The sequence below is a fragment of the Motacilla alba genome, chromosome 6, assembly GCF_015832195.1.
Source record: "Motacilla alba alba isolate MOTALB_02 chromosome 6, Motacilla_alba_V1.0_pri, whole genome shotgun sequence".
Lineage (NCBI taxonomy): Eukaryota > Metazoa > Chordata > Aves > Passeriformes > Motacillidae > Motacilla > Motacilla alba.
The window spans coordinates 25,322,281-25,339,813 of NC_052021.1; the positions used below are offsets into that span (position 1 = coordinate 25,322,281).

The following is a 17,533-nucleotide window of genomic DNA, read 5'->3' on the forward strand; positions in this document are numbered from 1 at the left end:
TCTGGCACACATAATCTGGGTCTGGCTGCAGCGATCACTCAGTGTTTAAATCCTGTGCTGGCTTTATCTATGTAAAACACAGAAATGTACACTATCAGCTGCTAAGTCACACAAACAAATCTGAATATTTTTTATTTCTTGTATAGCTTAAACAATCAAAATGGTTCATAAGCCTTCAATGTCTCAAGAGAATGATTCAGAGCAGCTGTAGACCAGAAAGACACTATGAGTGAGTGAAGGCTGGACACCTGCCAACCAAAGGTGTTTTTGAAGGGGGACATTCAGGTGGATATTTGCTTCTGCTCCTCTTGTCCTCCTTCATAAAAATACCATCTCCCACACTCCTGCCTCCCACTGCTCCCATCTGTTGACACAATGGTTCTCCATTCAAGAGCTGCTTTCCTACCCTGAAAAGGCAGCTGCTTTCATGCTGTGTGAACTAACCCAAGACTAGAGGTAAAAGGTGGGGAATGTGCCAAAACATCTACACAATATGTAGAGTTAGTTTGGTAGATGGCAAACAATATTTCTGTAAACATAACTTCAGGTTTTGTAATTTACTTTTTTTCTCAAGTTATCTGGCACAGAGGCACAGAGTGAAAACATAAATAACAAACAAAAATTCCTACTGTATAAAGAAAATTATGGTCCCAAACAAAACCTTTTAGGAATGTTACAAAATTTTGATAAATAGATTGATCCTTTGGATTCATAACCATGTGCTAGAATAAATATGAAAGGATACAATGTTGGTTTCATCCAAGAACTTGGGATGCATTTCAGTTGTAAATCAGACACATATGAAGTATGAAAATGTTAAAAAGAATAGCAGAAAAGCAAAGTGAGGATATTTTTTTTTTGGCACTACTATTTAATACAAAGATTTTGGTTCCTATGACAACAGAAACACTGAAAAGCACTGGTTTCCATCCCACAGGTGGGTGTGTTTCATTAGAGAGCAAAACATGCACAAAGTAAAATTCAAAGCTTTTAAAAGCCGTTAAAGATCCCTGGGTGTCTTTGTTGTTCTGGAAGTGTAAGCTTGATAATGCAAGTGCATTTCAGAAAAGGCAGGACAGTCCTTTGAGGTGTCCCAAATTAGACCATCCAAAACTATAGATAAAACATGATTCAAAAAGCAAAAGGTAGTGATTAGACTCAATAATCTTAGTGGTCTTTTCCAACCTCAATGAATCTATGTTTCCTCTCAGTCTGGAATCAACAGTCTGTCTGGAGGACAGGTGAACACTCATTTCCCACCACTCTGAACCAGCTACCAAATTTCAAACATCACCTCTAGCTCCAAGTAATAATTCTAAAAGAAAACCAGCAGCTAACAAGGGGTATGAAGATACATACACGTTACATGCAGGTAGAGAACAGCGCTGTCAGAGCCCAGGCTGTTTTCCACCAGCACGGTCACTCGGAATATGCCCACGCTCTGGTAGATGTGCTTGATCCCATCTTCTGTTGAGCTGAGGTTGGCGTATGACACAGCAATGCCATCTCCAAAATCCACCTGGATGAGGGATCTCTGGAGGTCTCCCTGTGGTGGAAGAGAAAGGATCAAAACAGACTGTTTTGCTTTTGAGATATGAGATCAGCGGGGTGAGTGAGACCAACTGGAAAATAGCAACAAGGTCTGAGGTACCAGAGGAACAGCCTGCACTGACCTGTCAAACAACCATGGCTGATAAAGATCCCTCCCTTTCATGTGAGATACAGCATCTTGCCTTACCTTTGAACATCCTCACCCCCTAGGAAATCCCCCTCTGGCTCTGCATGGTGCTCATGCTGGCAATGTTCACACTTGCTGGCTACTGCTGTGGAGCACCTCCCCAGCCTGGTGCACTGAAGCAGTGGCCACTATCTGGAATGATGGAAAATTAATACCTAATCATTAATAAGCTTTCAAAAATTGGATGAAAGGACATTTCATTTACTTTGAGTTTGTTTTCTCTTCCTTTTCTTTCTTCCTTTTTCCCCCTTTTTTCCTTTGAGAGAGAAAGAATCCTCTGGATGCCCAACTTCCCTTCTGGAATGAAAGGTACCCGTGTGAATGGATGGCATCAGGCAGGTATCCACACCAAAAAGAGATGTGAATGTATGTGACTATAAGAAGAAATTGTAACAGAACTTTTATATTCCTCATGTTGTCTCAGTCTTTTTATAACTTGTGAAGGCAGAAATAGTGGAGGCTTGCCTGAATGGAAAGCAAAAAGAGCAGAGCTATACCTGATGGTGGCAAGAGCAACAAATTTTCCCAGATGCTCTCTTTTAATAGACTAAACTTGTTTTTACACTGCCCTGGCACCCTGCTGGAAGCTCTGTTGCTTCCAAATAGATGAAACAAAAATAACTGTGTTGCTCTGTTGTGGAGAATCCCAAACTGAAGTTGTGGCAGGGGAAATGGTCTTAAGAACAGAGTTCTGTCCTTTGTTGACCTGAGTTTTTAGAAAGATGTGCAGACTCAAGCATGATGCAGTGCTTTGGGTACTTGTGTCTGTTTGACTGAGCCAACAGAAGCCACCAAATGGGATTTGCTTCCACAGCCAGAAGTGAACACACATGACCTCTGAACATCTTTCAGAGGGAGACTATTCTTACCTCAAGTCCAGTGCTGGACTCAGACCAAATACAGAGGTCTCTGAAGTACCCTTCAATGCTCTCCCATGACTCCAGGTCCATCATTATCAGGGTTTTAGCTGTCTTTTCTTACTCAAAAGGAGATGATGTCTTTGAACATGTCTTTGAAAAGCTTTTCACGTGGTTAAAACTGTGCCACCATAGTGACCCTGCTGGATTTCCAGCTCTGAGGATATACAAGGCCATGCAGTTGAACGTTGTTTCAGGTTGTGGAATATTACTCCACATATCTGAGTGTTGCTATTTATTTTATCAAGCTCAATACTCCACAATACCATGTTTCTGAAGCTTTTAGCCCAAATTAGGCAGATGCAAAACTTCCTGCATTACTTGCAGGAGACAGACATCGCTGCTGGAGTGTTTTCATGGATTAATTAATTGTGTCTTCTTTAGAGTAACCCCTTTTCCTGCAATCTTGATAAGGGCTTTTGTGCAGCTAAAGGCTTAAACATATGCTGAGCCTTAAGAACTTTTAGCCTGAAAAGAAGCCCTCATAATTAAAAACAAGTTTATGAGGCCCCATATTAAACCCTTTACCTACCTAGACAACATTAGTTACTAAAATGTAAATAAGAAATTTAATATTTTCTAAGGCATTTTCTCATTAAATGTCCAGGTTTTTTTTCAAGCATATACAAAATATTCCTCCCTCCCTCCTTCCTGGTCCTGCCTCCTAAGCCAAGTGCACCTTCTTCCTGCATCTTGACCAAAGGAGCCTCAAGTGCTCACAAGACCTGGGTGTTACCAAAAAACTCTGGGAAGCTTCCTGCCTCAGGGTATATCAAGAAACATCCCATAAAGTTTGCAACAATATTTTTATATTTTGATTACTGTTATGCATCTCTCAATATTTTGGTGGATGTGAAATGTGAAGCCCACTTAGCAGGATTCTCTCTCTCAAACACACCACTGTGTTGCCCTGAAAGTTGAAATAATGCATTTTCCTTATTGACTTTGAGTATTTGTATCTAAATGGAAGCATTAAAAATTGGAACAAACACAGCTCAAGTTTATAATTTTGGTTCTCATGTTTCAGATTTCATTTTTAAGTCTTTAATTATGCACCGACTTCTGTGTCTTCCTTAGAGATGTTGACAATAGATTTAATTATCCTTTGCAAGAAACATACAGCTCCTGGAGTGTTTTCATGGATTAATTCATTGTGCTTTCTTTAGATTAACCCCTTTCCCTCTTTGGCATTTTCCTATCACCAAAAGAAATCAGTCATCAAAGATATTTTTACTGGAACTGAATATCTAGACATGGCATACATTTAATCTAGAACTCTTTAAAGTATATTCTTCATTTTTACCAGACACTCAGATCCAATTTGATCAAGAACTTAAAAACATGCTTTCCCGTGCAAATCCCTGTTTTCAGAGAGATGGCCCTAATTTTTCAAATCAGAAACTGAATAGAAAGGTGCCTTTTAGCAGGGCAAATAGCTTGATACTTTTCACATGTACTTCTTTTTCAACACCAAATAATGAATTGTACTGATCACATCATTCATCCTGACTGCCAGTTGTGGCAGCTCAACTCAGCTATGAGCTCCTTTTACAGTACTAGATCTTCTGTGCCCCACAGGAATCAATAACAACCTCTCAGGATTATGCAGAATAATTCAACTTGTGTGACTGGAAGTGCATTACAATACTGTAGAGCTGTGTGCCATTAGGTCCACTTTCATACATTTTCATGGAATTTCAACAATGAATTAAAAAATGCATGAAAGGCTCTGATTTATCCCAACCAGCTTGTCCTCATCAGAAATTGCAATTATAATTTAGACAACAGTGGTACAGGGGAGGGTACATACTGTGTTATTTGTGTGTTATTACAGGGGTGTAGTGCTACTAGTAAAATAAACAGCCATGATTCAGCATGTGCATTGAAAGTTAGGATGAAGGTTTCATATTTTTGTAATCATTACTAACAAACTTGTGATATCAAAACAAGGAACACAGTGGGATACCGTCAAAAAATTACAGACTATGCTTTTAATTACTACTAGCTTTGCATCTTTAATTTGAGTACATCAACAATCAAAACAATCCTAATGCTAAGCTCATCTCCAGAAAGTTCATCTGAGTTGAATACTGAAGTGCACCAAACAATAGTGCTGAGGTGGGAAATGTTAATGGTATTGTGCCCCCAGCAGGATCCCCAAGCTCATTAAATGTACCCAAGACACAGTGTACCTTGTACAGCCATGTATCAACATTGTCATTACAGAGAGCCACGGCAGTCTTTGGGAAATTCAGGGCTTCATTTGTATGTTCACACAGTAAGAGAGAGTCCTCTGGATTTATGAGCAATCACTACACAAATGCAAGGCATGGGGGATATGAGGCAGAAGGGAATAAAACATCAGAAAGTTTAAGTTTCTTACTCAAGGTCATGCAGAAGGAGCTCAGAGTGCAGTTCAGGAATAAGTTCAGATTGCCTAAATTGTAGCCTGTGGCCTGAAGTGTAGGAACAAATTAGATTTCCCCACACATTAGTCTAATCCAAACATCACACAGCAGCAGCAAGCAGTTAAAAGCAAGCCAAAATCTACTCCCAGTGGATTGACTTTGCCAAGTGACAACTGAGGCAGACCTGGAATGTCAAAGATTTTTGGCTGTCATTTTATCAAGATAAAAAATAAATTAGATGAGGCAGTTTCTCTGTGAATTATCTGTAACGAAACAGTCAAAGCCCTGAACCTTCCTGCCCTGAATGTCTTTACCATCCATTTCCTCAGCAAAGATGTGTGAGCAATGGGATGAAACAAGTTTGAAAGCCATTGTGCTGAACAGCATCGCTCTGGAGGCTGCAGCTTTCAGAGTCTCTGCTGAAGCAGTGCAGCAGCACAAGTGTCTGATGTTGATACAAATAACTCCAACACACAAATAACAATTGTGGTTGTGACAGGCAAGAGACCTATGTCACCATGTGATCAGGAAGGCACACAGAAACAACACACACTTAATAAAATCCCTCTGTTTTCTACAACAGAGAAGCAAAACACGTCAAGGACGTTGGGTTGACAAACTTAAGTAGGAAAAGAGCCTTTGTAACTTTGCGTTTTGAATTTCTTTTGTTGCTGTCCAAAAATAAAACAAGGATTCAGGTTTTTAGACTGATAAATGACTCTTGTTGAATGCTGCATTGTGAGAGGTACCAGCCCCAAGTCTCTGCATGTACCCCAGGCCAGGGCAAAGGATTTACCGTTAAACTGGCAGCATGGTTAGGCAATGAAAAATCTGCATTTTAGCATAGCTAATTGTCTTATGTGCTGTCACACAATGACAAAAATGCTGTTGATATTCTGCTTATCTCATGGAAATTTAAGAGCAAAATTCCCAGCTTAAGTATGATGCCTTGCTTATTAAACACATACAATATCACAAAATGCAACACATGATAGTTAGTAAAGGCAATATTGATAATTCCTGGCTATTGTCACCCACTAAAAAAACATTGATGATTATACCCAGATTATTAGATTATTAGCACAATACCTTGGCCAAACCTTTCCAATAATGGGACCATAAATATCAAGTGCAAGGTGACCTTGCAAGCAATTTAGAGGAAGTCATACAGAAATTCTAAAATGTGACAGGTGACTTAGATGACTTTTGAAAGAATTCTTTAAATCATCTTCAGATGATTTAAATATGACCAGTTGGTTGGGTTTGCTTTTAATGTTATTTATATGCTGCCAGATATAAATGCTTCACAGGAAAATTTCATGTGAGTCAGGGTTAGAGAAACTCGGCCAGAATCCTGGCTCTCAGAAACCAGCAATGCTCAGTGTGCTCCTGGGTTTGGTTCCTGCCCACCCTTCACTTGTACAGACTTCAGTGATGATTTTCTTTTGTGTCTTCTTCAATAGCAGAACACTTCTGAATGCCTTGTCCTTGCTTCTCTTGGGGCATCTTTTGCTCACATCGTGTTTTTGTCAGAATGCACAGCTGTGGCTCTCAGCATCACCACAGGCTCTACAAGGAACCACTGTGCTGTGGTTCCTGCCCCTGAATCTCACACCTGAGTGAAAACATCAGCTTTTTACTGCTGCCGTTTGTCTCTCCCTGCCCTCTTAGCAATCTGCTCCACTACAGAGACACAGTGAATTTTCACGGCCTCCAGTGAACTTGTTTCTGTAGTTTGTTCCTCTTTTCAAACCCAGGTGGATTCCTAGGTGGAGCAGAAAGCCCTAGAAAGATAACAGGAGTACAAATCTCAAACGGACTCCTGTACCTTGGCTCACCAGCTTCTCCTTCTTTTTTTTTTTTTTTCCATTTTCCTGCAGATCAAGTGGAACATGGGCATGAAAAAAGAGAGCCGGGAGGCTGCAGTGTATGAAAGAGCTCTGCAGATTTGAAGGCTTCAAACAAACTGTCTCAGAGGGATACAGACGCAAAAGGAAAGGCCATTGCTTTTTCACACCCTGAAAGATATCAGCTGCCACTCACAGTAAAGGAGGAGTCCTCATCAGGGTGTAGCCCTGTAAAATACTGTCCACTTCTCCAGGGGGCAAGGGTTGAATAGGAAACACTTTTTTCACATGCTGTTGCAGGAAAAGATGTGCAAGGTGGTATATCCAGCCTTTTTTAACTTTCCTGATCTCTTCCCCTCAATAAAAATAGAGTGGCACTGATTTTTTGGATACTGATCTCTTCCCCTCAATAGAGTGGCACTGATTTTTTGGATACTGATCATCCTGGATTGTACTGTGCTGTACACCTGTGCAGGGCAGAACTAAATAGAAACTGGAAAATTCTTGTCTTGTGATACCTCTGTCTTGTATGCAAGGAAAAGGAACTTCCTTTGAGAAGTGGGGTTGGATTAAACAATCTCCAGAGATCCCCTTCAACCTCAATTATTCTGTGAAATCAATATCTATTTTATAAAAGGATGTTTGTTCTTTTGATGGGTTAACTTTCCTAGTGAGTGGTGGACTTTTTGTCACTGAAACAGTTAAATTGGTAAATGGTTTAGTCTACACACAGTTTTGCTGCTTCAACTACATTTTATTCCCCTGCAGCTTGCACATAACTGGGCAAATATTCCTGTTTGTTGAATATTCCTTTTGTTGCAACACCCACACAAAGTCATTGCCAGACTGGGTAAAATTCACCCAAAGGTTTTGTTGGTTGCTCTTTAAGTTGACAAATCTAGGAGCAGGAGGTCAAGATTCATCTAACAGGGAGAGTAATTGGAGAGGCTGGAGGCTGATCAATACTGCTTCAGCCCACAGAGCAATTCCTAACCTCTTCCTTATCAGATACACTGGAAGAAGAGCTCCCTTTAGATCTCCTCAGAACTGACTCACTCACTCATCAAAACATCTGTTCTGTACTCCTTGACACCCAGCATGAGAGAGGCACCATCTCATACTGGAGAAGGTGTTGCTTCCAGACTCTGGTGCACACTGAAGCAGAGCTGCCAGAAAAGATCAGAATGAACAAAAGAGAAAGAACAATGCACAGCAGCTCCCTGTATGACAGAGTGGGCAGGGTTCTCTTACATGATATGTGAGCTGAAGCACTCACAGAAGAAAGAGCAGGACATTTGTCCTGAGTTTCCCACACTGTGGGTGGTTGTCTCTCCTTCTAAATATTGGCATAATTCTTTGATAGTTTTGTGACTATTCAGATTATCCATCTCCTTTTCCCAGTCTGTTTTAAAACTTTGCTCAGAAGAGAAAGCGGATGGAAAGTGCACTTTTTTACCTCTTTTTTTTTTTTTTTTTTTAAGCCTGGAGACTGAATCATGTTTTGGACCTTTTCCTTTCCATCTTTAAATGCAGAAATCAATAACTTAACCAGATGAAATTATATGTTCACACTGTTATTACAGCACCACAGTAGCAAGGCTGTATGACTGTCAGTACTGAAACAAAGTGACCATATTTTGGAGAAAATAAACATTCAGGTCAAAAACTGCTTTGGGTTAGATATGATTTATCACGTGGTATTGCCTTTACAAATCAGGACACCACTTTTCTGGGGAAAGCATCAATAACAGAGATGTGAAAAAAAATTCTTTCCTCAGAGATGACATTAACTATGGAGAGGGTCAGAAGTAATTTCCTTGAATACCCTTAATTATACTCTTAACTATAAAGGGATGTACATTGTCCCTCAAATACTCTAAACTATAAAGGGATGTACATTGTCTCTTGGTGTTAAAGCATACTTGTTTTAGGATTTATTGGCCAGCAGGAGAGGAAAAGGGGTAGAAATTTAAAAAACTCAAATTAGATTAGAGAAAAAGAGAAAACTGCTTCTTTGTGAATGTTTCTGCTTGTGCACCTGCAATTAAACACTGATAGAGAAATGCTGAAAAGAAAAAAGAGGTGAAAAGATTTAAATACTTTTTTCTATGGATTCAGGAATGGAGGGAGCAGAACAACGAAATACCAAGTTAAGTTACAGATATAATAAAAACACAGATCAGAGCCCGAATCAGCTTCACAACAGCAATGAATTTCAGACTAAATTCTGCTGAGGACATCTTGAGATTTCACCCATAAATGCCTAAATAATATGTACCAACTTGTGTGATGGGGACCCAGCTGCATGTGTGTGCTATTTGTCATCTTCGGTTTAAAGCCAGTGGAAAACAAATATGGAAATTCAGTTTCAAAAAACAGCAGGGAGCAAAAAACACAATTAAGGATGGGGGAATCAGAATTCAAACCTGCAGTCTTCAATTCTCCTGTGAAATTCCCAAATTAAACCAATTCCCAGTTTTTATCAGCTTCTCCCAGGCATTACCCTGGGCACCACAATGACAGCCCTTTCATCTCCATACGTTATGGAGCAAACTCTACCCAGCGACATCCTGGATGTGGCTGAGTTTATACCCTGTCTTGCAAACTTTTTTATACCACCCTCTTTGCAAACTTCTCCTGGCGTGAATCGCACTCAGATACACTGGGGGGGGATGTCACACAGAGCCTACCTCCTCCAGCTGCACCAGGAAGGTGACGTTGTGGCCCTGCTGGGCCGTGAGCCGGCCGTCGGCCGTGACGATGCGGAGGCCCTGGGGAGGTTTGCCCGGGCACTGCTGGGGCTTGGCCGTGTAGCGCTCCCGCACCCCGTCCGTGCAGTTGTTGGAAACAACCTTCCGGTACCTGCCAAGTGAGACAGAGTGGAAATTCTCCGGAGCAGAAATCCGTTTTGATTTAGGTGAAATGTACGTCTTTGAATTAAGTCTGTGGCTTGCAAATGTAGCTGTTTGGTCTGACTGCCTGTTCTCACAAAAAAAACCTATGCTCTAAGAAACTGCTTTGGCCGAAGGACAGAGATAAGGAAGGGCCCCTTGAACTCTGAAATGGACAGAGAGGCTGCAGGAGACAGGGCAGGATGACCCAGGAGCTCTTTCTGTAATTTCTGATAAAAAAACTAGCTGCAAGTGTAATGCAAAATCAGTGAAATGAATAGTTATGAACCTGTTGTGAAATTCCATGCATATGGATTAGTAAGGAAGATAAAAAGAGATCTGGAGTTTCCAGAGGTACGCATGTCATTTTAAGGGGAATGATCCCCACATGCATCCAGCGCTGTAATAAACGTACCAACATTACAACTTCCACAAAAGTTGTGGAGTTTGGTTTTTTCCCACAATTCACAAGGGACAGGGAAACCCCTGCCAGGTGCTGACAAGGAGCATTGCAGGCTTAACTGGGAACAGGTGCCTTTAGGCTAAGGAGATTGTTAGAAAAGAAAGACTTACATACGTATTTCAGTATTTGTCTCAGCCAAGCATTCCTTGTGTCCCCAACACACCAGCAGCTCATACTGTTGCTAATGGCATGTGATAATTTCCTGCAATATTCCCATTTCCTGATACCATATAAGGTACCATAAATTGCCCAAACCATAAAATGATATATTACGAGTTAAATAACCATAAAGTTATAAATAAATCATATACACATACAGTATGGCATTGTATTCAATTATTACATTGTTGGGCAAAGTTTAACAACTTTTCTCATGTTCTCCACTTTGTATTAGTTGTGAGTTAAGTGTCTCTAAAGATGTAACCCTCAAGGACAATATGAATTGAAGCAAAAAGCAAATTCTGCCCATTTTTCAGTTACAAACCCTCCAAATACAGCTTGGGTTGCTTTGTTTGATTTAATCACTCGCATCATAAATGAAGTCTGCCAGGATCTTAACTTAAACTACATCTTCCATTGACTTCCAAGAGGGCCAAAGAACAGACAGCATTTGGCTAGCTGCCCATCTATTACTTCACATACACATCACTTTCATCTCTCTCCACTAATTTATCTTCCAGTGTTTCTGCCTCACCTGATCTCACAGGATTTTTGAGGGGAGCCTTGTCAGAAACATTAATGATTTGACCTTACAGTCTCCTCCCTATTCATTTTAAGGCATTATCTTCCGGAGAAAAGCCTGGGCCACACATGATGGAGATCTGGAGTGACAGATGTGCAACCCAACAAAGGTGGTGATAAAGGTGTCCCAAAGGCTTCAGCCAGCTCTGACACATCTACAGCAGGTGTAATCTGTAGCTGTCATTGGGTTAAATCCATATGGGTGCTGTAGCTAAGTAAAAGCTGGTGAGCCACTTACCCAGTGCTGTTGAGGTAACTCTGTCCAAGGCTGCAGTCCTTTGACAAGGAGGATGGGTTATACCAAAATGCTGGCAAACACTGGCCATTGCTGTGGCGTTCATATCCATAATCACTGTTGTGACATAAAAAGAAACCATCACATAAAACCCCAAAAGAAGAAACATGGTATTAGCTCGTGCTCTCTATTGTTAATACAAGTTTTGATTTTCCTCTATCTGTTTACCAGGATTTCTGATTTTATTTTTACTGACAGAACAGAGTCTTCATTCCACTTCAGCTTTTTTAATTGGGGTAGTTATCTTGCATAAATCCCAGTATAAAAAAGAAGAACCAGAGCAGGTAGTTTATAAGTATTGCATCAATTGCTCTCTCTCCGCAGACTAACAGTACCTCTCAGGATCAAATCTAGGCTCAAAAATAAAAAAAAAACTGAAACCAAACCAAACAACCAAAAACAAACAAACAAACAAACCCCCAAAACCCCTAAAACAAAACAAAAACAAAAAATCCAAACCAAACCAAACAAACAAAAAAACCCAAAAACCCCACAACCCCCCTCCCCCCAAAAAAACCCCTAGAAATCTAAGCTAAGTTAAATCACGACTGTCTCAGTCATGTCTTAAAAAACTGAAGGGCTAAAAAGCTAATTGCATTTGGAAATGATATCACATAGGACGCAGAGAAAAATTTACAGCCCTGAGAGAGCTCTCGCCTGAAGACATTAACAGCATATTTGGTAATGGGAAAGAATTCTGTGATCTTCAATTCTCTTTTTGTCAGGAAGAGGAAATGTTACCAAAAATCACATGTTAGAAACAATGAGTCAAACTTTAATCTTTTGTCACAATTTGAGCTTAGCTGTGACTAAATATGCTTTGGTTTCACTAAAAACATTTCAAATTTTTTCTGATTCCAAATAAACAAAGACTCTATAAAAAATGTTATTGCAGGGGAAAAAAAATATCCAACTAACAAAAAACCTCTTTAATCAGTATTCCATTCACATGTGGGTTTACTTTCCAGCTGTTGAGTAATGAGGACTGCTTGGTTGGGTAATCATTCTTATTCCTTTTACCAAGCCTTCTCCATAGTTCATAATGGTGCAGTAATGGGATGTTGTTTCTGAGAACTGCTATACAGGGTCTACCAACTCCATTCCTATATTCCAGTTGCAACACAATCCTTGATCTTAAAATGGTACTTTTCTGCAAAGTATTTTTTTACTTATTATCTTTAATGCCTTGGTATCAAGTAGCCTTATTTTCCAAGAGAAGAGAAATAGGGCAGTGTTAGATGATGCGATTAAAGGCTCGTACTTGTATATGTATGTAAAGAAGCAGAGAGAAAAAACAGGATACGGAAGAATCCCCAACAACCTGATCACAGTTAGTGGAGCCCCTGCTCCAGGTCCTCCCAGAGCTGCCACAAGACAGCCATCAGTCCATGGCCAGGGTGAGACCTACCAGATCATCAACAAGAGAGATATTTATAGAAAAAATATTAACAACAAGAAGAGTGTTTTACTTAATGTCGACTTTGTTCAAGTGTCTTGAAAAAGCATGATGACTTAAAAATAAAATGTAGTGGGTGACTAGTAAACAATGTGAAGAAGCTTGGTACCAGTCTAAGATAGAAGACAAAGAAGAAAAAAAGGAGACAATATTTTATCTTTGTTAACTTTTTTGTAGTGGTTATCAAAAAAAGACATCGAAAATAATTCAGTCACCAAATTTTAATTCTGCTTCAACTTTTTTCTTCTGGATAAAGAAAAAACATGTTTTGAGGCAATCTTAAAATGGCAAAATTAAAAAGGTGACATTAGCAAAAGGAAATTAATGCTTCTTATCGCTAAAGAAAACTCCTAAACATATATTGGATGGCATGACTGTTCCAAAGGAACATTTTGGCAGCTGTGGTGCTTGGGGTATCTACAACAAGTAATTGAGAACATACTTTAGGAAACAGTAATAAAGTAGATGACCTAAACGGTCTTTTCCTCATTTTTTTGACTGAATTTTCATCAATCTATTTACTCAGATGGTTCCAACTCAGTGCTGCTTAATTGCTTTGGAAGCATCAGCCAGCCAATTCTCCACTGCCATGTGCTTCTATAATCATCCTTGTTGGAATAAGAACACTATAGCTGCAGAATACACTTTGTAATGAAGAATAACACCATTCTGATTTGCTTGGAGAAAACAAATATTTACATACAAATGGGACTCCTGTATTTTTGTAATTCATTTGTAAATACTCTGCAGCACTGTATTCCTAAGTTATCGTGTGTGACTCTAATTAAAAAGCTGTAACACTGTACTCTCAGACAGTGCTCTGTAATCAGGTGAAAACAAAACAAACTAATACAGTGAAATCTGCCTCAGAGGGGATCAGTACTCACAATCCAATTTGATGCAGCAGCCTGGGCTTTCTTACCATGCACATGTCTAGATTCAAGACACTATTTTGGTTCCTATTCCTACCTGTAAATCTGGGCAAGCCAAGCTGGACTTAACTAGTTTAGACAGTTAGTTGATCATATTTCTCAAAGTCAAGAGAAAGAAATTCCAGGATTTTCCACAGCAGAAATAGCTATAAGCACAGAAGTTTCAGTGTTGTTTTCAGGCTTGCAAATCATCTGGCTCATTAAGGCCCTACAGAAATATCATCCCAGCAAATGACATGAATTGCTGCTCCATATCCCTCCACAGATGCAGCCGCCACCCGTTCACCTCCGCAGTCTTGGAATCTAATGAATTCCTTGGCTACAGGCTGGTGCATGCAGAACACTGATGCTGACAACAAATTGCTGCCTACAATTTGGCAGAACAGGCTTTTTAGCAATCAAGAAGCATTACCATCAATTGGATGTCCATAGCACAAGCCAGTACAGAAAAGTCTGGAGATGGGGAAGGCATCAGCCTCAGCCTGCAATCAGCTCCCTGAGTCACTGCCTGGGAACTGGGAATTGGAATTTGCATATATTGATGATATTTTGTGCCTGCCTGAAAAGAACTCGGGTGACACAGATAATGTATCTCTTAAAAAGGAGTGGAGCGTTTGCCATCAGGGATTGCTTTATCAGCATGAAGCAGCCTGTCTTGTGGCTCTCATTGATTATGGTTTTTCCCTTTTACTGGTTTAAACTGGAATCCTATTTGTCTTAGTAAAGTAGAATTGTAAGTTCTTTTCTGTAATTAGATACAAATTAATTCCAGACATTTTGTATCTCTGCTGAAGGTTCATGATAAATTCCTTTATCTAATGTTATTTTCACCATAGGTAATAATAAAAAAAAAAAAAAAAAAAAGAAATCCCCTAAGGAAGTTTGTAATTTGAAAAGAGACCTGACAAACATACTGTTTGGAAGAACTGTTAATTCTCATGAAATTATTAAAATCCTACTGCTCTAAGACATAGAAATAACCAGTTAATTCAGATGAGTGACTGCCATGTTCATAGCTTCTAAAAATCAATATATGACTTAGCATGTAATCATAGAAATTCCTTAAGATTAACAGCTTCACCTTAAGGGTAGCTATGCCAGAAGCTGACAATGGTCCTTGTGTTTTTGTATGCTGAGCTTTCCAAACATTTTGGACATTAAAATGGGATGGAATTGAACGATCTCTGAGAAGAGTCACCTTTTTCCTGCAGTTTACAAAAGCCCTGGTGGGAAGAAATAACTGTGACCACAGCACTGGAAAAGTCTCACTACCTTTTTATTCACTTAACACCATTTTCTAATATTTAACCATGATTCAAGTGTAGATGAGTATTAAAGGGGAGCTGTGCTTGTTCCCCAGTTCTACAGGACCTGACATGGATTTAACTCAGAGAAGGATGGATTCAGCTACAGTCTGAACTGTGGATCTACAAAGGTGTGCAATTATAATTGCATTGCAGTATTTGGAGTCAAGCTATACCAGCTTATGTTAATATGGAACCTAAAATCCCAGAATCTTTCCAGTAAATCCATGCCTGGTAGGTATCCAGGCCTTTAAAGATGCAGAGATGCACTGTAGATTTTGCATAGTGAAAACCCAACAAGTACTGAAATGAACTAAAAATTTATTCTAAATTACTATTTGTTAGCTAACCAAGCCCATAACCGTAGGGTGCAAATGTAGGTGTATTTCAGGGCTGGCACCTGCAAGAACTGAACTGATGGCTGGTGACACACAAAGCCAGCAGAACCTAACCACACCCAGTGTCTGTCCCCTGCCTCCCTGGAGTTTGTCAGAACACTTTCTCATGATGCAGGACTCTGATGTTTTAGCATAGGAACTCACCCCAGCAGGCAGGGCTGTAATTTAAGTGCCAGAGAATATAAAAAGAGCCAGCCAGATCCTTGCTGACATCATCTGTGAAATAAATAAGCAGACCTGATTCCCAGTTGTACCAAGGCACCTTTGTGCCTCTCTGGCTATCCAAAACCACTAGCACCAGTATCAACAGGCTCATACTTCCCATGAAGGTGTGAGGTATGGGAACACTGACAGAAGAAGCTGTCAGTATTAATGACAGCAGGTTCAGAGGGAGGACTGACAGCGTGACATTTCACTCAAAGCTCCTATTAAAGGACCTGGGAGACAGGTGGCTGAAGGATGAACACCACCAGAGGTTTCCATCTGTGTCTAGGAGGTGTTTCTGCTGAAGAGATATCGCTGCAATAATACTCAGACGGCAGGAAGGAACAAAATGTGAGGAAACCGGGTAAATTAATGCTTTAATAACACCCAAGTAACGGTGCCATCCATTTACCCAAATCAATTAAAGGAAGAAGGAGATTCTCGTTTCTAGGCCGTTGCTAGGACAGCCTCGCCGAGGGCTCCAGCGCATCCCGGGGCCCATTCCTGAAGCGCTGTTGCCCTCTGGCTGCGAGCCTCCTTCCCTGCTCGGAGAGCCGGGAATGGCTCAGCCGGGCCGGCCCCTCCGGCTCCAGCCCGGGGTAATGACAGCTCTCTGCTGGCAGAGGAGCCCCGCTTCCAAGGCTGCACGAACCACAGTCGCTTCCAATGGCACTCCGTTTTATTGCTGTGCAAAACAACAAACAATTGCGCCCTTTTCCCCGAGAAAGCAGCACCAATGGGCTGCATACGGATTTGAAATGAAATCTGGAGTTCTGTGATATTACAAGGAAAAAAAATAAATTAGACAATCTTTGGTTTTTATACCTGGTATTCTTCCCCTGAACTGATAAAAAAGCACTTGCAATATTAACAGCAATAACACTTTTTCTCACTTTACCTGACCAGAGAGATACAATTTTTACTCCAATTTCTGACAAGCTGAGATAATAAAATTTTCTCCATATAAATTTAGTGTTTAAACAGCAATGACAGCACGATGACAGGGACTGTTGTTTTCTTCAACTCTGTATACAAACCTGGGTTCTGTAACCACTGACAATATAAAAAGCTGTCTAACTTATTTCAAGATTCAGAAATCAAGTGTGGGCAGCTAAGGAGCTTCTCCCTATCTGGGGGGATACATGTCCCTTTCAATCTCCTTCAAATCAAGAGCCCTGCCCAGCAAAAAAAAAAAAAAAAAAAAAAAAAAAGGAAAAAAAAATCATTCAAAAGTACTGAAATGTCATGAGCGAGGATGATGAAAGTTCTTTTTTTTTCTTCCTGAAAAGGAAGGAACTCCACAGAGGGCACCCTTCCACAGCGAGAATTCATTCCCCGATTTCCTCCAACCCTCCCTCTAACTTCTGCAGGGTGACCTGGCAGTGAAGCCTCGTGCAGAGTTCAACAAGGCAGGCACTGGAAGTTACAGTGGTGCAGCAGCAGCTTTGTCTTTCTTAGCAGACAGAATTGGTTTTTTTTCTCAGCATTTTCTTTTCTCCTTTTCCGCCCTTCTCTGGCATATCTATGTAAAAGTATGCTCCTGATGAGTGTTGTTGGTAAATGTTTCTGAACTGGATGCTTAAAGCAATATTTCTATCTTTTTTCATCAGAGGCAGTAGGGAAGGAAGTTGAAATGGATAAAGTAGAAATCCAAGTCTGAGGACTGTAGGAATAACTTGAGCTCAGGGAGAACTGGAGGGGATCATGACAGTCTGGTCTAAACCAAAACTGATTCCATGAGAAGGAGAAAGGTCCTTCTTGGACAGAAAGATCCTAATTCTGCCTCTTGAAACAGATTTGAGGTGTCTTGTTCATGCATGTGAACTGTGAGAGCCTGTTGTACATGCCTAATCATCCAAGCTTTCTCTCAGAGATTCTCCCACAGCCCAGCAGAGTCTTTGGAGAAAGTTTCCTTGAGGTGAACATTAAAGAAATAAAA

General features: G+C 40.3%; 1 protein-coding gene across 4 annotated transcripts in view; it reads right to left on the minus strand.

Annotated features, from left to right (window-relative positions):
- SORCS1 (sortilin related VPS10 domain containing receptor 1) overlaps nucleotides 1–17,533 on the minus strand; it is a 263,542-nt gene that overhangs the window by 28,034 nt on the left and 217,975 nt on the right. For all 4 annotated transcript variants that reach the window (XM_038140148.1, XM_038140150.1, XM_038140147.1 and 1 more), the window contains exons 17-19: nucleotides 11,244–11,357; nucleotides 9,601–9,772; nucleotides 1,360–1,546 (exon numbers count right to left, since the gene is read on the minus strand). In XM_038140148.1, the coding sequence (XP_037996076.1) occupies nucleotides 1,360–1,546; nucleotides 9,601–9,772; nucleotides 11,244–11,357 (473 nt within the window). The remainder of the gene's footprint in view (nucleotides 1–1,359; nucleotides 1,547–9,600; nucleotides 9,773–11,243; nucleotides 11,358–17,533) is intronic.